General features: G+C 40.9%; 1 protein-coding gene across 14 annotated transcripts in view; it reads left to right on the forward strand.

Moving 5' to 3' along the window:
* CNTN1 (contactin 1) overlaps nucleotides 1-24,600 on the forward strand; it is a 470,483-nt gene that overhangs the window by 369,689 nt on the left and 76,194 nt on the right. For all 14 annotated transcript variants that reach the window (XM_059726013.1, XM_059726000.1, XM_059726001.1 and 11 more), the window contains 4 exons: nucleotides 2,711-2,831; nucleotides 9,469-9,627; nucleotides 13,471-13,620; nucleotides 19,057-19,127. In XM_059726013.1, the coding sequence (XP_059581996.1) occupies nucleotides 2,711-2,831; nucleotides 9,469-9,627; nucleotides 13,471-13,620; nucleotides 19,057-19,127 (501 nt within the window). The remainder of the gene's footprint in view (nucleotides 1-2,710; nucleotides 2,832-9,468; nucleotides 9,628-13,470; nucleotides 13,621-19,056; nucleotides 19,128-24,600) is intronic.

Here is a 24,600-nt window from a genome sequence, read left to right on the forward strand (position 1 = left end):
TACAAATAATAACACTACCAGTATAAATAATATTACAGTAATGGGAGTAATATTAGGAACTACTTACAATGATAGATATGGAAAGATCTAAGCTAAAACCATTCTTAAACAAAACTGCAAATGTTAGAAGGGCAATGCATACTTGTGAAAGACAGCTTTTATTTTCAGGACATTTTGATTTTCAGTAATGCTTGTGAATAAATCAAACCTCTTGGAGCAATCAACTGATTATCTCTGTCTTGAAAATAAGCACATACTATCTAGGAGCTGCAGTCACTGTACTTTGTGGCACTTGAGGGAGTTGCCACTGCTGTTAAGGCAGATTCTATTAGTGCTGTCAGGGAGTTAGATGCTACTGGTCACATCAGGCTCTCTTTGTTTTGTTGAGCTGCTTTATGAGTTAATTCTTAATAGCAAAGCCAACTCCATATGTTAGCTACAAGAACCAGTTCACGGGATCATAATAAATTCTAGTTTATTGGATGGAGTGCAAAGTTAAAAGTCACAAGTCACACATGCAGACCTTCAGATTATGAGGGGCACTGTCTCTTTAAATGCCCCCCCCCACACACACACACACGCAGGAGCTTCAGTAGCGCACCGGTGTCAGTATACCTATCCTAAGCATTGGAGTCTGCCGTTTGATGGCAGTTGAGGTTTCTTCCAAGGCCATGTGGTCTCCAGAAGGGGAACACTGGCTGGTCCTTCTGGCTGGACAGGTAGGGTGCTGACTGAGTTGAAGAGAGCGCCACTGAGGGTCACGCTTCACTGCCTTTTATCCCTTTCTGGCAGACTTGTGTGATCCCCAGCATCACCTTGGCTGCCCAATCTGGAGGTCACTGTCCCACGTGGGTCTTGAGTAATGCATGACAGCTGTCAGTCATAGGGGTCACTGCCTGCTGGTACCTGCAATTTTGGGAGTCAGTTTCTGATTTTGATTAATTTAACAGTGGTATTGTTAAGGGTTGCAGGAGCTGTCCATTGGTGGGGGACATCTAGTCCCAAGAACCAGTCTCCAGAGTTGATTAACTTAAACTGGATACCTTGTTGCACGTGCAATGCCGTTTCAGGCAATGGCATTGATCCTTTCCTGCTGACAGTCTGCGGTTGGAGATGTTAATTGCCACTTGTTAACTTGTAACCACAGCTGGCTCTACCTGTTACTTAATTACTTACTTAGATTTGCTCCCATTAGTTCAGGAAACCAGCCCCAATACAGCAATGCAATTCCAGTGATTACTATTCCAATGAAGTCTTATAATAATAGTTCTAGTAATACAAGGAAGGGGTTGACTTTAAAGAAAAATACATTTGTTAAAAGGTATAAAATATAAAATACAGAGTGCCAGGGTAAAGATGAGACAAATGAAAAATAAAAATGCAATGTGAGGTAGTGAGAATCAAAGGCCACTGGGGACAGTGAGTGAGTTATGTTAGATGCAGTAGACTGATTTAGCATAAACTTTAGACAGATATGGAAAGTTTTCTTTGGGAAATAGGGGGTTTTAATTAAAGGGAGAATGTGTTCACCAGGATATATTTACAATCATATTTTCAATGCACCTTGGCTTTTCTTGTCTCTCTCAGGCTTTACTCTGAAGTGAATATTTTAGGGGTTTTTTTGTTTCCTTAAGTGACACTTAGCTCAATTGATATATAGATACAGTTTGTAGGTTTCTCCTACAGAAAGCCACTTCAGTTTTCTGGCTTGCTCCAAGCCTTGCCATACCCATGCAATGTGTGCTAGGTCTCTGCCAATACCTGGAAAAAGAAATGCACAAAATGGGGTGGGGAGGAAGGGTGCAGGCAAGAAGGGGCTTCTTGTTGCACATAAAGTCAGTGTTCTCCTTCCTGTTTTCCCTTCCAAACGAGGGTATTGCCATCTCCTTGTTCTCTGAGCTGCCTGTCTCCAACTTTCTGGGTCTTGATCAGTGCAGCAATGTCAGTGTTGTGCTTTCTGAGTTCTTGAGCCACTATTGCAGTGCTGTGCTCTGGGCATTTATTATTGGGATTGTCCATGAGGGTCCTGATGTTCCAGGTCCCAAAGTTGGTTGTGTTTCTTTGTAGATTTTAACCGCTATAAAGGTGATCCCACTGGACATGTTTATCCAATCAAGGAAAAAAGTAGGCAAACTATGTTTAGGGCACCGTTTCTAGCTCTCTCTCCATGTGGGGTGGGCACAGTAGCTCCTAAAGGGGACTGCTCAGTCACAGTTTCGGCTGCTGAATTCCAAGTGCTAGATGACCTTCTTGTAACTGCTGTCTTCATCCCAGTTCATGACTGCGAGCTCTGGGCCTCACAATCCTGCTCCCTTCATTGCTAGCTGGTCACCAAAGGGCTTGAAAAATGTACTAACGCAGTTTTCATGGAAGATACCTGTGTGTATCTTCTTTTATTCTGTACCTGTCTTAGAAATTGCTAAGACAATTGCTATCTGTTGCCCTTGAGAGGTGCCTATAAGGACTAATGATCTACTTTCCCTGTACTTCTGTGCAAGTCATATATGGTATGCCTAATTCTGTGTTCATTGAGGCATACTTTGGTCAGTGCTGTTAACTGGGTCTCTATGATTTCTTTATGTAGTGATGGTTGTTATATTAATCCTTACTCCAGGAAGGTTAACGTATATTAGATGATATGTGTGTGCATGTGCGTGTGCATGTATTGCAGATATATTACTGATTTAAATTTGTACTATTTTTGCAACAGATCAGGTCCAATGGTGAGCTTCTTATTAAAAATGTACAGCTCCGGCATGCTGGAAGATACATATGCACCGCACAGACAATTGTTGACAATTCCTCAGCTTCAGCTGATCTTGTTGTAAGAGGTAAAATGATCATGTTAAAAAAATAAGATATTTTTCTGTGTCTCATGTAGGTTACTGGTTTTGGGGGAAGGGTTTTATTAAAAGTATTTTAATTGTTTCCAAGACAATATTAAGATTAAAATTAGGAGGTAATGAATACTTTACAATCTGCTTATGTTTCTGGTCCAGTTTTGGGGGCCATAATGTTTATGCATCTAATTTATGGTTTCTAAATATAATGTACTTCTAACTGCATGTCATGAATAGAAATAAAGACCCATGGTAAGTGTATTTTTCTGATACCAATAACAATTAAATAGCTTAATTTGGTGTTCATGGCTAGTAACAAAATTTTACAAAATAGAATGAGGAAACAGTATGGTTCCAGAAATATACTGCATGAAGTTTTCAAACAGGCATTCCCAAGTTTTTATAACACTTCACTAATATAATGTGTATTAAACTATATATAACATTAAACACTTTCCTAGTTTTAAAATGAGGAAACAAGGAAATCTGAAATTTAAAGCTGTGGCTTCATCATTAACTCATCCCTCTGTTCCTAAGTATTGCTGTGGCCTCAGAACAGTGTGCTTGCTCATACGGTAGGTATCCTACAAGATTTGTTACAATACATAGGTTCAACATGATGAGTTAATTTGTAATCTTCTGCTTTTCACACGCAGTTTCTATGTAGACATTAACAGTATGCTCTGAGCTACTGATCCTCTGTAGAGCTGGCATTTTAAAAGTGACAGACCTGGTAAATGGGACAGCACAGATGAGATGTTTTGCCCCACTTACCATGTATGTTATATATCAGAAAAGTAGTCAAAAGATTAGTTTATGCCTTGATTCTGAATTTCTTTCACTCTTGGGTGTGGCAAACTTTAACCTTGAAATAACATACTTTTGTATTTCTTTTCCATTGGTTGGTTATTAACAGCAAATAAAGTGTCTTGCTACTGTAACAGTAAGGTGAATATAGTGTCAATGCAACTGTACTAATGTACTGAAATTGCAGAAGACTTCTCTGGATGGAAAAGAATGGTTCATTCACATGGTTCAATATTATGATAATAGCAAGCAACACCAGTTTTTTTTTTCAATAAGAGAACGGTCTATCTACCTTCACTTGAAGCTTCTGTATTTCCTCCTGATCCCAGTCTGTTATGAGTAGAATTAATACCATTCACATTCTGAAATATTGTAAGACATTACCACTGAAGTTACATTTAGCATGCATGGTCTACAGGATACTGTGTGTTCAGTTCCACACAGTATTGAGCACTCCTACATTTTACAAAATAGATTGAGCAAACAGTATAATTCCATGAAAGATAGGATCAGAGAAATGGGAGCATGGAGTGCTCAACCTGTATCATGGGGAAGTGGTCAAATATGATAAAAATGGAATTGCAGTTTCATTCCATGGTATGATTTCAGTGTAGTAGTCCAACAAACAGTACATAGGACAAAGGATATGTAGAAATAGGTGAAACTAGAATCAAGGAAAAATCATAGATGAAGCACTAAAATGTTATGAGTTTTATCAGGGTACAGAAGGCAATGCCACATACTCGGTTCCCTGAATGGTTTAATACTGAACCACAGAAATGACAGGTATATCCTATAGAAGATACTGAAGAAGAGGAAATGGCAGAGATTAATCTTTTCTTAACACTACTAACTAAAATAGTCCCAAAAAACCCAAGAGGAAGCTCTGAGAAAAACCCCATCCATTTCAGTCTGTGGAGTGGGGTCCTTGCGATCACTTAGTTCAGAAGTGGTGGATAGATCTAATGTTACCAGGAAGGAGTTGTTTGGCATCTGTCATACTAATATCATCCTTCACACAATATTGCCAGCTGTGTGCCAAACCAGAATCAGAAACTAAATACTCTAAAGCTATTCAGTTAATGATATTTTCAGATGCCTGGCCATTGAAAACTATGGCTCAAGAATAGCTAATGGATGGAGACTAGCCAGATAGGTCTTCAATGTCAATAGATAGAATTTTTTTTAAATGTTGAATTTAGGCATATTTCAGCCAAGCCTAATATTGCGCTTTCCTTTACATCAATCTAAATGGGTTAATACTTTGTGCTAGGATTTTAAAGGAAGAAACAACAGGGATTCATTCCATAAGTTATAGGCCCCAGCTGAAAGTCCTTCATAAATACGAGAGTGAAACAGCAAATCAAAACAGGGCTGTAAAAATGTTGCCTTTCTGTTTCATAAGTGCCTTTTGTTGTGAAAGAGACAGGTTATTACATGAATAAATGTTTCTGGTAAACATGTTGGTATATTTCTCTCAGAACTTGATTCATGACCATGTTTCATGATAAACCAGACTATTCATGGACCTAAACGCCTCTGCCCAGTGGAAATTAATCTTTATCATATTAAAGGTAGAACTGAAGTTTATTCATTGGACTTGAGCCATATAAAATGTTGAGACAACCATCATAGATAGGGTCTAAAGTGCTAGAATGTTAGTATTGCAGGACCAGTGGTTAACACAGCCTCCAAACACTGCAGTCATAGACAAATGCAATTTGGTTTTGGCTGTTTGTTTTCATGGTAGGATTGGGGGGGGGGGAGGGGGGAGGGGGAGTTGGAGATTAGATACTTCTCAAGGATGGGAAAATTTGTATGGTATTGTGTTGGAAATGGCTGATCTTTATCAGTGATACTAAACATTCACTGTTAGGTTTACTGCTGTTGTATACATGATGTGAAAGATTTACAAGGGCATTCATTCAGATGTGGACTTACAGGGCAGGGGGGAGGTGGGGCACTTTAATTAGTGTGGCTCTGAGAGTACTTTCATTAATGAACTTTAGTTAAACTGCCCCTACCACCATTTTGAAGCACAGGGACACTGATACACAAGACACGGAGGCTGATGGGAGTGCAGTAATTACCACACTCCAACAGACTCAGTTACAGGTCCCTCACTTTATGCTATACATGCGTTCCTGGAAAACAGTACATAACATGAATTTGCATAAAGGGAACCCACTTTACAATGTAATAAATAGGGATACGTTCCAAGACATCAACTGTACTGACCCCCAGACCCATTTCTACCACATTTACAAGACCCTTTTGGTACTCACCAACAGCAGACAGTGCACACATGCACAGGGTGCTATCATAACGGGGATGGTAACTACAGAAACGTGTCACAGGCAATGAGCGAGGAGCACAGATCCACACAGGAGACTATATTTTGATGCATGTCACTCCCACAAGGCACCACACAAAGCAGCTGACTGCAGGCTTCCACCATACTGATCACATAAGAGTGAACTTACCTCACATATAATGAATTTTTAGTATAAAAAAGGTCATCGCATAAGAGTGAATTTGTGCATACAGAACCCATATAAAGTGAGGGAAACCTGTAATTGAGTCTGCTCCAGCACACTGTAATTACAGGGCGTTGAAGCAGCCATCCAGCTCATTTACAGACACCCACAGAGAGATTAATGAACGTGCCTCATTTTCTAAGGGGAAAATAGCTTTTGAGCTTTTTAACATTTTTAAGTACAGTAGCTATAAATAAGAGAGAAAATGCAGTTTTTAAACATAATATAACTTATGTAAGCAGTTTTAAATTAGAGAAATAGCACTATAAAATATTTAGTTCTTTATCCATTTTCTATTTAAATGAGTCCATACTTTTTTTAACCATTCTTGTCTTAAGGCGCATCTACATGTGCAATTAATGCACCTGAATTTTCTGCACAGAAAATTCAGATGTATTAAACTGCACCCCTGCACACATCAGAACGTGCGCCTTTCAGGAGCAAATTTCCTCCCAATGGCAACAGTTCAGTCTAGGACTGATCCTGCCATGCTCTGCCCCTCTCCAGGCTTCCCTGGTGTCAGCCTCAGGCTGGCAGGGAGCGTAGGGGCTAGTCCTAATCTCTACATGGCTGGGAGGCAGCGAAGACAGCTCTCCCAGCCACATGAAGATTGGAGGCGGGTAGGAGGCTGGACTCTAGGATCTGGCTGCAGCTGCCACCAATATAGCATGGGAGATGCTCCCACCACTGCTGCTTCTTCCCACCATAGCATGGGGGAAGCCTCCACCACTGCATGCCAATCAAAACCCTGACATTCATGGGCTGCATCCAGCCCACAGGCCATATGTTGCCAAGCCCTGCTCTAGGCAGCTGTATGCCCAGTATGCTGCTTTAAGGCCATTACTTCGTTAGTGTGCTGCCTGTTTTAGATCCCATTCTGATGCATCTAATTTTTCTTATACTCTGTATAAAAAGCCTAACTGAGGTTTGTAGATTCCCCTCTGTAGGGCTTTTCAGATTGGTATTGGATTGTTTGGTCCAGTGATCAGAAAGTGAGTCCCTGAGCCCAGGGGACAATGATGCATGTAATTGATTATATTTTCCTATGGCTCAGGTCTTGATGCTCTAATGCTTGATGGAAGAGGGAGTATTTGATGATTGGGCTGAGGGGCCAGTAGAAACTGACTATTTTTTCCTGGAAATGTTTACAGGAAAAAGAACCCCAGACCTACTCACTCCACAGCAGTTGCTTCTGAACTTCCTATTCACATGGAGCATTTGTTTGCAGATCTTCCCATTCAAAGGTTCTATTAGGGTTTTCCTGTTGTTTGTTGGAGCCCAAGTTTAACTCCCAAGGCATGGATCATGCTGTCAAACAATATTAGCTGTAGCTTTAATTGCAATAACTTATGGCCTAAAATGCTAACAGTGCCTTTTTTGTCATACTTAGACAGCCAGGATGAAGTTCCCTAATGCATTTACTGTACTTTGGAAATGTCTATAGTACCTCCTTGCCAAACCTGAGACTGCTGCCAAGAAACAGTCATTGTGCACTCTTTCACTCTGTGCATGCCCAAACCTGAGAGCCATAGTCTGAGTGCAGTGCTCATACAGGTGTGCAGGAACCCCCTAAGCCATCTCTGCTGTCTAAATGCCAGACTTGGGCATGTGTGGAGCAGGAGCAAGTATAGGGGGAAGGTTTGTTTCTCAGCAGTCCAAAGCTTAGCAGGATGGCAGTACAGACATGGTCTTTGAGGTGCTTCTGATGTAGAGAGTATGTAAGCTCCCTGTCTCGGGAGCAAAATTAATTCTGTTTTGGTTGGTTGGAGGCTCTTCTGAAGTATCACAGTTTTTGTTTTTATTCCAGGTTGCCCTGTAGGTCTTGAGTATTGCAGTTGGCTTCTAAAAGGTGCATCTGGGAGGTTTACAGTAGACCATAAACAAGTATGAGCAAACAGTATATTCTTATTGCAGCAAAAGGTATGGACAGATTGGAAAAAATCCAGTGGAAAGCTAAAAAATTATTAGAGGCCTGGGAAGCATTACTTATGAGGAAAGATTGAAGGAGCTAGGGTTATTTAGTCTGAAGAAGAGAAGACTGAGCGGGGATTTGATAAGTGTCTTCAAATACCTGAAGGGCAATTATAGAAACGATGCAGATGGGCTTTCTTTATGGCCATAGGGGACAGAACTAGGAGCTGTAGCAGAGGAAATTTAGGTCGAAGATTAGGGAGAATTTTCTGACTATGAGGGTGGTTAAGCACAGAACCAGGCTACCTAGAGAAGGTATGGAATCTTTAACCCTGGAAATTTTCAAGAGCAAGTTAGATAGGCATTTGGTGAGATGGTTTAGTCGAGGATAGTTCTGACTTCAGCTGAGGACTGGACTAGATAACTTCATGAGGCACTTTTCAGTCCTACTTTCCTATGTTCGTAAAAGACCATTTGCATAAGTGATAGTCTGAGAAGGTCAGCAACACAGAGCAGGCACTTTTTTTTGGTATCACCTTATGAGAATTTGAATTGGGTCTGTTATAAATTATTTCTTTATATTCCTATGATTAAAATGATCAATAATTCACTTATTTTTCGGTAGTTTGTGATAAACTTGGTATTAAATTTATCTTTTTTTCAAGTAAAGGTATTTATAAAGAGGATATTTCTATATCTGCTATCTGCCCTGTAGCTTCCAGGTCTACATAGTAAAAGAAGACCTGTCCCCTTCCTTTTTTTGAAGATGCTACAGGACAATCCAAGTTTGCTCTAAAGTTTGTTGGAGTAGTTAGTTGAATTGTAAGTGAAATTTGACAAACTGTTAGTCCTGGAGTTGGAATTGAAAAATCTTAGGAGTTTTAATGAGTTGCCTCAGCTTTTCTCACTTTAGTAATTTTTTCTTGTGATGTGCTTATAGTGTCTAAGACAAATGCAGACAGGGTTAAAATGTGAAAAAAAACCATGCAAGGAAGATTCACAGACAGTGCTGAAAATTGATGGTTGTAGAGTTGTCATGGAAATAATTTATTTTTATCATAGATTTCTCACTTTTTGGTGTCTCTTACAGGTCAAGGTTCTTCTCCATATACACATGTGCATCCCTGCCCTGTATTTAAATTTCTATACCATGAAAAATAACCCGTGTGCTCGTTGACCTACATGTTCCACTGAAATCAACTGAAACATTCCATGAAAAATATGACAACCTAATTATTTTTCAATATGGGAATAGTCTGCCTGTCCTAACAGTACAATAGGTTACAACAGGATAGTTAATAATCCTATCTCAAATTTGCTTTTAAGAATATCATTACTACCTTGTAAATTGCTTTGCCATATTTACTTTTCAGGTCCCCCAGGTCCTCCTGGAGGGATAAGAGTGGAGGATATTCGACACACTTCTGTAGCACTCACCTGGAGTCATGGGACAGATAATCATAGCCCTATTTCTAAGTACACTATCCAGTACAAGACTTTTCTAACTGAAGAGTGGAAAGATGCCAAAACAGGTAAGGGGTAGCATTAGAAGTTATAAAATCAACAATTCTTGACTAACTACAAACACTCAGGAAATAATCATGGTAAAAGAAAATGTGCGATTATACAGCAACTACTAAGGAACAGAAGTCAACAGAAGCTAACAGCGACATGATGAATTAATGTGGGAAGAATACATGGTATTCAAACAAATAAGTGAAATTAAATCACTGTACTATAAAGGACTGCAACAAGGTTCTGTAGGGTAATATGTGTCCAAAAGAATAAGCAGCAACAAATCTGGCTGTCAAGACTTGCAAAAAAATAAGATTCTCTGCTTTTTTGTATTTCTTACTTTGGTATTTGAGATGTTCCACATACTATTTTATGGTCTTAGTATTTGCAAGTCACCCCTGGAACCATATAAATATCCTCATTGGGGTATTGTAAGTCAGACAAATTGTCTTCATTTTCCTCAGGATGAAAAACATTCCTGTCATGTTAAAACAATGCCGGGATCCCTAGGGAGTACTTACCTATTATCCTTCTAACCACTGGATGTCATCATTGGGCCACATAATTATAGCTGAAAAGACATATACCTGAATACAAAGACTAAGTACTTTTATATATATATATATATATATATATATATATATATATATTAGATAGATGGATAGATAGATACATACATTGTGAAAATGTACACTAAATACTATTGCAATTAATTCAATTAGTTCAGTATGTAGCATTTGGTTCTGATCCTTTTGAAGAATACCTACACTTTTAGGGCCCTATTCTAGCAGAAATGTATTCAGGTGCATAAATATATGTATCAGGGGTGTACTTGGTAGCTGTGTTGGTCTGAGACAAAAAGACATACAAAAAACTAGAACTCGTGGTTCCAAAATGATACCTTTTATTAGACCAGTTGGTCTAATAAAAGGTATCATTTTGGAACCATGAGTTCTAGCTTTTTGTAAATATATGTATAATTTTTAGTCTACTCACAGTGCATGAAATTGAACATATAACTATAGGACTGTGGCTTTATTTTAAATATATATATTCTCAATTAAACATATGCTCGTTTAATATTTGTCATTTCTTATCCTCTTCAAGTCTTCTAAATTCTGGGAATTTGCATGATCCAGTCATATGCAGATTTCCTACCCAACACATAAGTAGTGAGATTCTCAACTATAAAAAAATTTCTTTCCCACTCAACACATGTAAAGCATTCACATTTTTACTAGTTATTGTTGACTTATAGTGAATCATTTTGTCATTTTATTCATTTTGTTATGCCAGGACGTACTGCTGTAACAAGTTGGGACTCCTAGAATCCCTTTCTATAGAAATAAATGGTCATCAGTTCATCTTTTGACTGTTACAATATGGTTGAATTTTAATAGTTTTTTTTAAGATAAGCTTTACTTTGATGTCACAGAAATACAATAGTATCCTTAGAAATATACCTAACCTTACTGACCCTAAAATCTATTTTGATCAGTAGGACTATAGGTGTTTCAGAGTCAGACAAATTTTGCTTCTATAATATATGATATAATCTAAAAAATATAATTATAAATATACTAATATACAGTAATAATAGTTCCTGGGAAATAGATTTTCTCTGAATTATGTCAAAAAGAATTAGCTGCAAATGATGTAACTATTACAGTTGTGTAAATAACTAATATTCTAGTTAGCTGTCAGATTTAGGGGGGAAATAATTTGTAATTCACCTGAAGTTAAAATTTTTCAGAATGTTTGCATAATTGAAAAAAATAATTTTGATGTCAAGAATATTTAAATGTTATTTTGTTAAAATTATCTTTTTTGGTTTTGTTCATTTTTTGTTAGAATTATTATTTTATTAAAATCTCTTAGGAAAATGCCTTTTCTAGAGAGTATTCTGGGATGTAGTTCTTTCAGGCCTCTTTTACATGTATCAGGTATGGTTAATTGTGCGGTTACCTTAAGACCAGCTACACAGGCAAAATAATTATCACACCAGAAGAAGCTCCAACCAGCTATAAAGTAAGACTTCAAAAACGTGTACTAACTTTATAACTAGTTGTTATTGAGTTTTAGTTTGCATGTGTAGCAGGGTCTCCCCTACATGGGCAAATTAGCCCCACTTAGGGGGTGACTATGCTTAGCTGGGGCTGGGAGTCCCACAATTGCGGGAACTCTCAGCCCCAGCAGCTGCCAGCTTGGTCCCAGCATCAGAGGGACCTGGAGTCCCACAGCTGTGGACATTGGGTCCTGGCAGCCAGCGGGAGGCAGCTGCCCTGGAAGTATGTGAAACCCTCTGGGCCTAGGGATCACAGTAGCCAAGATCTCTCAGGCTTGGGGGTGCATGAGAGTTATATACCCTAGAGTCATGAGAGTTAATGGCAGCTGTAATCTCTAAGTCCAGGGGTGTGTAAAAGCCCCAGGCCTTGGGGTGGAACATGTGGCATGGTAGGAGGCACAATTGTGTGGATTGCATATTAGATCCCATCGCACCTTTACCAGAACTTATAAAATGGGCCTCAGTCTATATTTTGAAACTGTTCCGCTTTCTTTAACTAATGAAATATTTGGATCCAAGAAAGAAAGAAAGAAATCTCTAGTAAAAGGCGAAAGATTTATGCGATCTGAAGAGAAAGAGAGAATTATTCTGTAGTCTGGTGGTATATGGGCATACTTCTGTTAGCACCCAGATTTTAGGCTCTTCTTCCAGCATTTCCATTTTGTGAATGGAAGTGCTTACAAACACTTTCTTGTCAGACCCTAGCCTGAAAAGATAAAAGCATTTAGTTTTAGAAGTGCTAAAATGGATCCTTTTAACATTATTAAAAAGTGTTTCAATTTTGTTTCAGCCATCCTGAAACTACATATTTTGGCAAATAGATGATTTGTTAAAAAAAAAAAAAAATCATACAGCTCTGGTCATTATTATTGGTGCCACTATAAGGCCCTCTCCTGACATTATTGCAAGATATGTGCAAGTTTCCTGCAAAAAATAGTAGCCTGCCAGACATTAAAGGGGTTTGTCCCTAGACAAAAATGGTTGATCTGACATGAAAACAGCAGATCAATAACAAAGAAGTTGCTGATTCAAACAGTGATTTCTTTGTTGAGCTGGGGAAAATTTAATGTCTGGCCAGGTCTCTATGATCTACAGTCCCACAATGCTCTGCTCTCATTCCCTACCTTTCCAAGTGAGAGGGAGAGAAGGGGAGCATTTGGCTCCCTGAGAGCCCATGGAGCTCAAGCTGTCTGGGAGGCTTGCAGGCTGCCCTGTCTCTCTTTTCACACTGCATTGAAGGGGACAGGGCTTCTAGGGAAGGGGCTGCCCAGTCAGGGAAACCTGCATTCTCTCTTCTTGTGCAATCTGAGAGCTGAAAACTTTAAAGGGCTTCCAAGCTATCTGTACATCCTTTAAAGTTCCACATGCTTGAATAACCCAGCACTGAGGAGCTGTTCCCTAGTGCCAGGCCACTCATATGTCCTTTAGAAGTTCCAGGACCTGAGCAGCTGCCTGGAACAGCCATAGCCCCTATGGATCAAAGGGGTCAAAAGCAGAGATGCCCAGGAATATTGTGGCTACCTCCATATTACATTAAATGCAACTCTACCACAGGTACTTTGGCATTTGAAGTGTGTAATCTTTTAAATATTTAACCAAGATAATCTCCTAGTTTAAAATTTCTACTCACTGCCAGAACTTCTTATAAAACATGATATGTCTTATCTATTCCTTCATATTCTTCCAGGTGACAGATAATGAACAGAATAAGGATACTATGCAGAAGCTCTAGCCAGATACTCTAGGAGCTCACTGTCAAATGCTGGTTTCTAAAGCAGTATCTTATCTTCTCTAGATCCCCCAAACATTGAAGGAAATATGGAAAGTGCAAGGGTGATTGATCTAATCCCATGGATGGAGTATGAATTCCGGATAATAGCAATGAATACTTTGGGAACAGGAATACCTAGTATGCCATCACAGAGAATTAGAACAGAAGGAGCTGGTAAGTAGACAAAAATTGGCAGATTTTCTTAAAATGTGCTTTTTAATATTGTCATTACATTTGTTATTCTATCTGATAAACAGAGGGTAAAAAACTACAAAAATGTTTGGCCTACAAATATTTAACTCTGTAAACATATTTTACAAATATTTGTAATGAACAAATAGAAATCTAGGGTGCTAACAACAGACTAGATAGCAAAAATGAATAATCTGTGACCAAATAAATTTTGCCTAACTTTAGTGACTCTTGCCATGGCTAACCAAAACACCAAAATTTAGAGGACTGTATCCTCTTTTTGTTCACATTAGAATACCAAACTAATCACCTGCTGGTATCTGGCCATGTAAAATAGACACTTCCAGCAGAGTGCTTCCTTTCCTTCCTTTGTTGTGTCTTCTTGTGACAAGTTATTTAACAGAATTTGCAGATTCATTGGGATCTGACAGGGGTGCTCTGTAAGCACTTTTGTTATGGACTTGAATTGCAACCTCTGGGCTGTCAACCACTATCCTTAGCATCTGTGCCACCCCACCCCCTACAGAGTGCTGATCCACACAAACTAGTTCACTTATCAAGCTCATCTCAATGAACTCATCTCATCACATTTCATCTCAATGAACTCATCTCATCACATTTCTGTAGAGCTGGTGCCACTCCCACAGAAGCATGTCTTTCCTGCTCAGGGTTGTCTCCCAGTCTAGTTTCACAGTTCTTTTCCTTCTGGATATGCCTGAACTTTGAGGCCAGCCTCCTCCTGCAGTCTCCACCCTTTCACTTTTTCTCTTTAAGACAGACCTCCCAATATTGTAGCCGTTCTTTTGAACCCCACCCCCACTCCCCCTGAGACCAGTTACAGACATTCTGAAAGTGGTTTAACCACTTTTTCCATCAACTCTACTTGTAAAGCTAAATTGTCTTTGTTATAAGAATACATTATACAAACATTTATATATGATAGGTTAGATAGGGATGATCCTGCCTTAAGCAGGGGCGAGGCAGGTCTGTCTGAAGCAGGCAGGCAGTAGGACCCAGCAACCACCACCACTTTTCATAGCAGCTGCAAAAGGAAGGTGCCCAGTGCTGCTGCTTTTCCTCACAGAAGCATGAGGAGAGCATCTACACAAGACATTTACTGTGCAGTACACTAATTAGTAGTGCAGCAAATGTCTCAGCATCTACAAGTGCTCCCCTATTAGGCTGGAGTAAACTAATTTACTCTTCAGCAGGATAGGTACTTGTAAATACAAGTACTATCCTGCTGTGAAGTAAAAAACTCCCCAGCAGTGCACATGTAGACCCTGCTTCTGCTGGCTAAGCCACAAGGGTGCTTCAGTGCAGGGGATGCCTGCTGACTAGCCCTGCACTGAAGCACCCTTGCGTCCCAGCCAGCCCCTCCACAGCACATTGAGCCAGGCAGAGCAGTCCCAGGCTGGCAGGATGACTCCTATGGGGCCTCCTGCCAGCCAGGGCTGCTCCAACCCAGCTCAATGTACTGGAGTCCTGGGTGGATGTTCAAAAGGCAATAAATTCCAGAGCAATAAACTCCAGAGTAACTCCAGAGTTTATTACTTCACATTAATTGCACATGTAGACATGCCCCTAGAATATTAATATTGCCCCAGGCAGCTCAAATCAATGGGCTCTACTTGTCCAATTACCTAGGTTCTCTTGAACCAATAAGGAGTATGGGAACAGAGAGTCAGTGCTTGTAGTAGGAAATGCTTGGCAAGGGGGTGCAAATACTTTACCTGGTCTTCAGTAATAGTGAGAAATTACCCCAGCCTACTGGTGTTGGAGTTGAAAACATTGCATTCTTAATTGTTCCTCCAAGAAACACTGATATTACATAGAGTTGCTTACATTTGTATTCATTTAGAAAATATTAAGTGCAATTAGTAGAAAACAGTAGAAAACGATCATCCGTTGGGACCAATTTATTCCGCTACCTTTTGGAGATCTTCTGCAGTATGTTATTAGTTAATTATTATTTTTGTAGGAAGAAATGTATATATATTTTTAACTTACTGTATTATGTCAGGATGTGTGTTATACCAGACAGTGTTATTTCTGTAGGGCTGAAGGTTCATTCTTATGTTTTCTACTGCTGTGTCAAAAGCAGGACATTATCCAACACAGCACATGCCCCTCTGTGTCTAATTGCCTAATGCAAAGATCTCAGCATGCAGTTAAGCATATCTTTATGCTCAGACAGGTACGTTACAAAATGAATTCTCCCAAATGAAGAATTAGATGCTGTGCTTATTATTCAAGGTAATGCATTCTGTTTTGACTGTACTAAAGAGATAACAGCAGCCCTCTTGGAGGTAATATGTCACTGCAAAAGAGACGATATCCAACAAAGCTTACATAGCATTGTATCCCCCTTAAATACTGCCCCCAATTTGCATCCTGCTCTTTATTATTTTAAGCGCTGTTGTCCCACTGCTTCAGATTTGTAAGTGGGGATGAATACTGCTAGGTAAAAATAATATTTAAGATTATACTTTTTGTCTTTCAATATAAGCATGTCTATTATCTTAAAGAAAATGTATATGGGAAGTACACACATAAATGAAGTATTTCCACTGCGAGTTTTAATAAGAAGAACAAAAATTAAAACAACCTTTAGTCCATTGAAAATCATATTTGGGATATTAGGAAGTACTAATTCTTCAAACTAATGGGAACAGGAAAAGAAAAGCCACACAACTCTAGTAAGTGAAAGGAAATTATTGCCTATAAAGTATGTAGCCATTAGCATCATTTGTTTCATAATTCCACAGCTGCATTTGAACAAGAGCCCAGGCATCCAAAGCTGAAATATACACTTACTCCTTGGAGAGCTGGCATGCCATAAACATTTTTTGCTGTACAGAAAAAAGGTGAAACAAAATTCCCAGGTGGAAGGAATATGACATTTTACATTATCCATACAGTGTTCATGAATCTCTTATAAGTCTCTTTCCCAATTAAAAGAAATGGCTTGTTTTCACCTTAAGCACAAGGATTTTAATATCTTTTGAAGAGTCAGCTGGTTATCCCATTGCCCATGCAAAGTGAGAGGATGACTAAAACAAGTGTTCCTGCCTCTAGCTTCTGAAGACTGGGATTTGGGGTGAATCCAAACAAATCCTGAATGCAGGCATATGCAGTCATTAGTGCTGATGTTTCTTGCAGGGGGGAATGAAGCAGCTAATGCACTTAAGGGTAATGGATAGAATTACTTGCAGTAAATCAAGCACACTTCTTACCATGTGCTGGCTCTTCTTAAAAGTCATGGGTTTCATTGCCCATCTGAATTTCCCACTGAAAATCTCAGAGTACTATAGAACCCAGGTTCTGTAGGTGGCTCTGTTTTAGTGCCTGTTAAATAGGGCCTCTAAGGAGTTAAGTATTTTTATTGCACATCTTGGAACCAAAGCCAGTGTATTTTGATTACTTGATTGTATATAACACCTCTTCAGTGTGACACAGGAACAAACAATGCTACCTATTGGCTGTGCCATTTGAGTAAAAGGTAACACATCATATAAATTAAACTGAATTATGTCAATGGCTCAAACATCTCTGAGAAATCTCTCCTCTCTCTGTATGCATATGGCTTTAATTTTAGTGGCCTGTTTTAACTGCATGCTTACTAAACAGGAAGTAGGCTTGTTTAAAATTAAACTTAGCTATTTTCTTCAGCATCACTTACATTTCATAATTACTTCTATAGATTCTATGAGAAGAGGACCAGCTATGCATATTTTAACTATCAGATGCTAAATATCAATATGGATAAGATGGGAAAACAAATTGCTGTTAAAGAAGTTGCATTTTCAATTCACATGAGTTGTCATAAGAAATGTATTTGCCTTGGTTCTTCACTGCTTTGTTTTCTAGATAAGTTAAAGCTAAATGAGTGCAAAGTGTTTGAGAGGCAAAGGTTTTTACAACACTCCATCCCAACTACAAAGGTCTTAACAAATGTTACCATGCACATTTGGCCTGCTTTGCCTTACCAACTTAATGCTGCATCCACGCTAGATTTTGAATGTCATTTTGGAGCTTTCAAACCAAAGAATGGAAAGAGAGAAGGGAAATAAACCTCCCAGATGGCTTAGTAAAAGGCAGCAGCTGGCCTGTTGCTTATGTAAAGAAGCATGCAACGTATAACACTAGGGTTCTACACCATTTACTGTACCAGTTAGCTAAAGTGGATCAGAAATCATACATAGCTGGGACTTATATAACATTTTGTGTAGTAGCATAACTAAGCAGTGGTGCCTGGGCAGCAGCCTCAGGTGCTATCTCGAGGCAGGCAAAAATATCCACAGCTGCAGCAGCAGCTCATTACACCACTGTGCCCCATCACAGTTGCCCAGGGCACAGAGCTACCTACCTACACTTCTTATTGTATGCAAATGCCTAACTATCATTTCCTAACTATTGAGTGCTTAGCTGTGCAATGTGGACAATGAGAAACAAGAGAAGGATACACTAATATAGTATGCAGCAACTAAATGATTCAATCTTGTATAACAGGGAAGATCTTAGAACATCAGTTCCATTAGCTGTTGTCAAATGCTTTGTATGTATTGTGGCAGAGATAAATTTAAGGAAACTTCCTTACCCAGTATGTGTAAGGAAGGAGCCTGTACACCTTAGGATAGACATAATATTTACCCTCTAACCTCCGACTATCTTTCATAGAATTTGAGAGATGTCAGCATCAGAGAGAAGTGAAAATATATAGAAAATAATTATAGCAGAAGTGTTTGCAAAATCCTGTTTTACCACTGTATTGTGCAGTAATTCAATTAAATGTACAGATTTCTAACTGTAACAAGTACAATACAATGATACATTTCCTTTGAGTATCAAAACCAGATATCCTGATTCTCCACCCATTCAAATCAATAGTAGTTTTGGATATGCTGTGTGTTATCCTAGGATTACCTCACAATTCTGCAAAGAACCATGTCTGCCTAGCTCTTTATGCTTTGGGTAGGTCCACTGAAAATGGTGGGTCTATTCCCAGTTCATAAAGTTAAACATGTGGATAAGTCTTTGCAGATGTTATGCACAAGTCCTTCATGGCTACAGATTGATCAAAGATACAAATAATGCAATGCCTTTCTCCTAACATCTATAAGGGATATGCTCAGGTTTTTAGTATCAAATTAAAAAAATAAAGAGGACATGGGTAAAATGAAGAAATATTTATTGTCAGCCATAGCTGGAACTGGCACTTTTCCTGTGGCAATAGCTATACATTATTCTTGGCAGGACCGCAGACTCTCACAGTTATTATAGGCTGTCATTATTGTAATTTTCTGGGCCATATAGGTGCACTGGCACTGCTAGTAAAAAAGAAAACTAAATAATGATTTCTTTACTGAATGAGTCTGAAGTAAGAGAAAAAGTTTCTTGTATTTTCTATTATTCTAGCTCCTAATGTGGCTCCTTCTGACGTTGGAGGAGGGGGTGGAAGCAATCGAGAGCTGACAATAACATGGGTGGTAGGTATTACAATGAAGAAGCATGCATTACATACTACATTGGATTTGATCCTGCTCCCAGTGAAGTCAGTGGAAATCTTGCCATTAACTTCCCTGCATACAGGATTGGGTTCATAATGTGTATGTTTACATCTTTTCTCTTGAAATATACAAGGATGGGTGAGAATGCATATTTATTTATTTATTAGAAATTATGGCTGTGTGTACCTCCTTATTTTCTGGATTTTTTATTGATGAAACATGGAAGTGCAGTCTGTGATACCAGGCAGATTTAATGGCATCTCCAAGTTAGCATTTGTATTTAGATTTAAAATTTACCTCAGATCAGGTGTCATACTTATTTTGGACTCCACAACCCAAACAGGAAGCATGACTTGACTGTTTTTAAAAAGTACATTGCTAGACGTGTTAAATCTTAATTAAGTGCTCTTCTCATTTAAGACAATGTATTGTACTTTCATGATCAGTAATCATTACAAAACAAAGGAACCATTGCATTGTCTGCCCATGGAACTTACTTCATGGGAATCTTGTACAGTGAAACTTTTGATTTTATAATGAGCTTATAATGAACTTATAATGAGAGAGAGAGGGAGAACATAATTGGTCATGAACCTACCTGCAAAAGTATGAGCATGACTGATTGCTAGAAAATACTCATGATAAACAAAAGCTTTTGCAAATTGAACACATTTTAGAAAAAATACCTTCTGTGACATTGTCATTAGAACATCTTCTACAGGAGTCCATATTATTACTGTTTTCCTTCTGTGGCTGAAGTAATACTTCAGAGAATTCTACTTGTTGGGAAAAATCTGTAAGAGAGCAAGGAGGCAAAAAATTGGGAAGATGAAATAAAATGGAGCAGGAAAGACTCCAGAGGAAGGTGTGTAGCAAAGATGGTATATACACATGATAAAAGAAAAATTTGGGGGATTAAGAAGAATATAGTAGAGAAACTACAGAATGAAAAGAGTGGAAAGACCTTATTAAGTAAATAGTGAAAGAGTTATAGGTGTTTCTCTCTAGAAACAAAGGCCATAAATTATGTGTTTAAAAACACACAGAAAAGTTGTCTTGCTTCTGTTCACCCCTCCTTTCATCTTCCTATTTTTAATCAGTAAAGTGGACAATATATTATTTGCATCTCTTTGGGGATGGTTTGTTTTAGGACATACTATATGAACCTCCAGTAGGAATGACTTATTTTGGATGAATCAAGAAAAAAACAATAGAATCCTGAAAGCATATATATACACACTGTCACGGCTGGGTCCTATAGGAGGGCCGTGATCTCCTTAAGGCCCTCTCTCCATGCCAATTCAGCCCAAGGGCACCCTCTATTCTCGCCCGCCACGTCTTTGCTGTTTAGTATATGTTGGGAGGCTGCCTTACGACTCCCTGGGCACGGATAGCTGGGACCTCTGTCCCTGTGTGTTCCCGGACCCCCTGGGGGTCTCCCGGTGTGATGGGTGCTCCCCGGGCACCCTAGCCTTATGGGCTACGCGTGGCTCCTACCAACCTCTAATACCACACCCCAAGCCTCGCTGATGGGATAGATGCTGGTATGTCTCTCTATATATATACTGCCCGTCTCTTGGGCCTCCTCTACGTACTCTTGCCCGCTCTCTGGGGCTTCCCCTCTATACTGCCCTCTCTGGGGCTCTCCGAGCCCACTCGGGGCCTCTCTGCAATGTCGCCCCTCTCTGGGGCTCTCCGAGCCCACTTGGGGCCTCTCTGCAATGTCACCCCTCTCTGGGGCCTTCGCAATAACACCCCCTCCTGGGGACTGCTACGCCCATGCTGGGCTTCTAAAATACAGTCCCCCAACTGGGGCTCTGCGCCCACTCTGGGGACTTCTCAGCAACGCTGCCTGATTCTCGGGCCCACCGCGCTGCTACCCCTTCTCCCAGGGCCACCGTGCCACTACCCCCTCTCACCGGGGCAACCGCAGCACTCTACCCTGCTTTGGGGTTTGCTGCAGCCTTAGCCCTTCTTCGGAGGCTCACCGCGCCCGCACTGGGCTTCCTAATAATATTGCCCCCTCTCTAGGGCTTGCTGTGCCCATCCTGGGCTTCCTAATAACACTGCCCCCTCTCTGGGGCTCATCGTGCCCGCACTGGGGCTTCTCAAAGCCACCCCTCTCTGGGGCTGGGGTCTATGCCCCGCAAGCTGTGCCCTCACTGGCGCTACACCTTCACTGGTGCCAGGGTTCCCATACCACTGAGGTTCCCCCTGAGAATACTGCGCCCTCGCTGGCGCTAGGGCCCCACTCCCTGTGGGTCCCTATGAGGCCTCCTCCACCCCTATAGCCTCACCCAAACCACCGGTGTAATGTCAAAGCCTAAACATAAACTCGAGCCTCCTGGCTATAACTCATACATAAGGCACTGGGCCATAATAACATGAGCCTCCTGGCTATAACCCAATATCATTGCTCTGGAGCTCTCACGAGCTATACTTGCTGTTAAGCTTGTCCTCCACCCTAACTGCAGGAGCTCCTGCCCCTCTGGCTCCTGGCAGGGAACTGCCAGCCTGGCCTCAGCCCTGGGCTTTATAAGGGCCAGGCCCTGCCCCCTACAGGCAGCTAACACACATTAGTTGCCCTGGCAACCTGCAGCTGTGCTTGTTATGTTCTGCCAGGGCTCTCTCTCCCTGGCAGCTTCTACTCCCTAGGAGCAGGCACTGAGGTGCCCTGCGACATATACCTTACTGCTGTAGCATGGATCTCTCTGTATGAAAATATGGGTTTAAATAAATATGTTATTTGCTATTGTTTTGCACTGCTGCATTTTAGGATTGTTATACTGCTTTGGAAGGTGTATGTCTCTCAAACATGACAAGTGTAATCAGCCACAAATTTAGAAAAGAGTTATTTCAGACACAGTATTTTCTCAGTCTTCCACAGTGTCATTTACATCTAAAATAGTTGAGTTTCATGGAACAGGAGGATATGTTTATTTAATTCAAGGCAATGCTGTTCAGAGATAACCCAAACTAACTCTGGAACCAGAAGCAGTATAGCCACATCTCTGCAGTGATGTACCTTAGGGCTAGAGACAGAAGTCGCACATAAATTGGTTTAAGTGACAAGAAACTAGTTTAAACCTGTAACAGAACAGAAGTTCAGTACCCATAAACTACTTTCAAAATGTCTGAAACCTTTTTAAGATACACCTGGTTGGGTGTAGTACCAGCCTTAACTGATTTAGGTCAAACTGGTTTATGGAACTTCTGTCCCAGACCATCTCCTGGTTCCAGTTAACTCACAGTCCTCCAGTATCCCAGGATGCTTTGCAGCCATGGGTTACACTGTCTGCTCCAGCAGTTGGCCCTGCCCCTCTGCTCTGTAGCCTGAGCACTATCATTGCTCCAGTTGTCTGAGAAGTGGGTAAAGGAGAAAATTTGGCACCAGATTCAGCTGGGGTCTTCCTGGCCAGGGGGAAATAGACCTGCCCAAGTTTTTCCCCTACTCTCTATGGAGTGGGGAAAAAGCCTGGGAGGTGCTGTTTCCCCCCTGCCAAAAAGACTCTGGCTAGGGTCCAGTGTGGGCCAGGCAGGGGTTTAAACCCTCCTCCCCACCTCTCTGCCTCAGTGTGCCAGGCTAGGCTGGGGCCTGGCCATGCCCCTCCCCCTCTCTGCTTCAGAGGATAGCTGGAAAAAAAGCCTGGAAGGGGCTCCTTCCTCCCCTTCCCTCTCTCCACAGCAGACCGGCCCACTTCCCCCACTCCCCTGCCTAAGCCAGGATCAGGCGGGCATGGCTAGGGGAATCAACCGCAGCTCCAGGCAGGTATGGGAAGTAAAGCCCCCACTTTAGGCTATCCCCATCATCCCACGCCCCCAACCTGTACAGGGCAGTCCCCAGTTGGGAGCCAGTGGTGGGGTGATATTCCCCCCACCCTAAAGTCTAATATTAAGTCTGGTAACAAGTTGAGGGAAACCTTTCTCTGCACCAGGGCCAGAGCTGGGGAAGACTGCCTGGAGCAGGGAACATCCTCTGAGGCTGGGGGACCTAGGCAGCCTCGGGCTAAAGGGACTGTTCCCCGCCTCCCTGCGGAGGAAGGAGTGCAAGAGTTTGGGGGCATGTGTCAGGCAGCCAATCAAGGATAAGGCCTTTTAGGCTTCATTCCAGTGCCTTTGGCAGTGGCCAGCAAACTGGGAGGCATGCTCTGTCTGCCCCCAGCTAGTGGTATGGGCTACTGCAGGGATCTGGCTGCCTTTCCGTTTTCAAACATGAATGTCTGTTCACTTGCTTCTTGGTTCATTCTATGCAGTTTGGACTAACCTGAAAAGTCTGAATTGATTTAGCCTGGGGCTTTTTTAATGTCTGTACTTGACTTAGCTGATTAACTCTGCAAAGCAGAAGGCCCTGTTAGACCAGATGCAGTACTGTACTGCAGTAATATATTCCTTCAAGTTCTTGAACTAGCACACACAGAGACGGGTCTTTTATTTGTAGCTGATGTGCCTTTTATTCTATAGACATTTGGCCTTGGAGAAAAATGTTTTCCCTTGAGTAATTGTGCGTGTACACATTCTTACTATGGGTGTGATCCTATCCTGATCATTTGCCCCCAGGCCACTGGGGTAATGGGACTTTCATACTTCCTGCTGCTCAGTTCCTCTCAACTGCCTGGAAAGAGCATGTTGCATCTGCTCGTTTCCTTACAGCCTACATATACCTAGATAGATTTCACTTAGGTGCTTGGCTATTTTATTTACATTTATTTTTATTTTACTTTTTATGTTCTGCTTCATTGGTCCAGAAAGAGAAGAACTTAGAACATGTGAAAGCTTTAGTGTCTTTTCACATACACACCCATCCACTTTTCCACACTGTGAGGCATGGCCATTTTGTGTCACGGCTTTATTAAATCATCATTCCTCATTTTCTTGACAGCTATTTTTCATGTGTTTTATTTTAATGTTTCATAGATTTCATAGACATTAGGACTGGAAGGGACCTTGTAATATCATTGGGTCCAGCCCCCTGCCCAAGGGGCAGGAAGTCAGCTAGGGTCAAAGGGTCCCAGAAAAGTAAGCATCCAAATGTTTCTTGAAAGTGTCCAGAGTAGGTGCTTGCACCACCTCTGGGGGGAGCCTGTTTCAGGCCTTGGGGGCTCAGACAGTAAAGAAGTTTTTCCTTATGTCCAGCCTAAAATGGTCTTGCAGGAGTTTGTGACCGTTGGACCTTGTCATTCCCTGGGGTGCTGTAGTGAACAGGTGTTTCCCCAGATCCTGATGCACACCCCTTATGGGCTGCCACCAAGTCACCCCTGAGCCTGCACTTCTCCAGGCTGAAGAGTCCCATAGCTCACAGCCTCTCTTCATAAGGCCTGTTCTCCTGTCTTCTGATCATGTGTGTGGCTTTCCTCTGGACTCTTTCAAGCTTCTTCAGATCCTTCCTAAATTGTGGAGCCTAGAATTGGATGCAGTACTCTAGCTGCAGCCTCACTAAGGCCGAATACAGCGG

This window comes from Alligator mississippiensis, chromosome 4 (assembly GCF_030867095.1).
Source record: "Alligator mississippiensis isolate rAllMis1 chromosome 4, rAllMis1, whole genome shotgun sequence".
NCBI lineage: Eukaryota > Metazoa > Chordata > Crocodylia > Alligatoridae > Alligator > Alligator mississippiensis.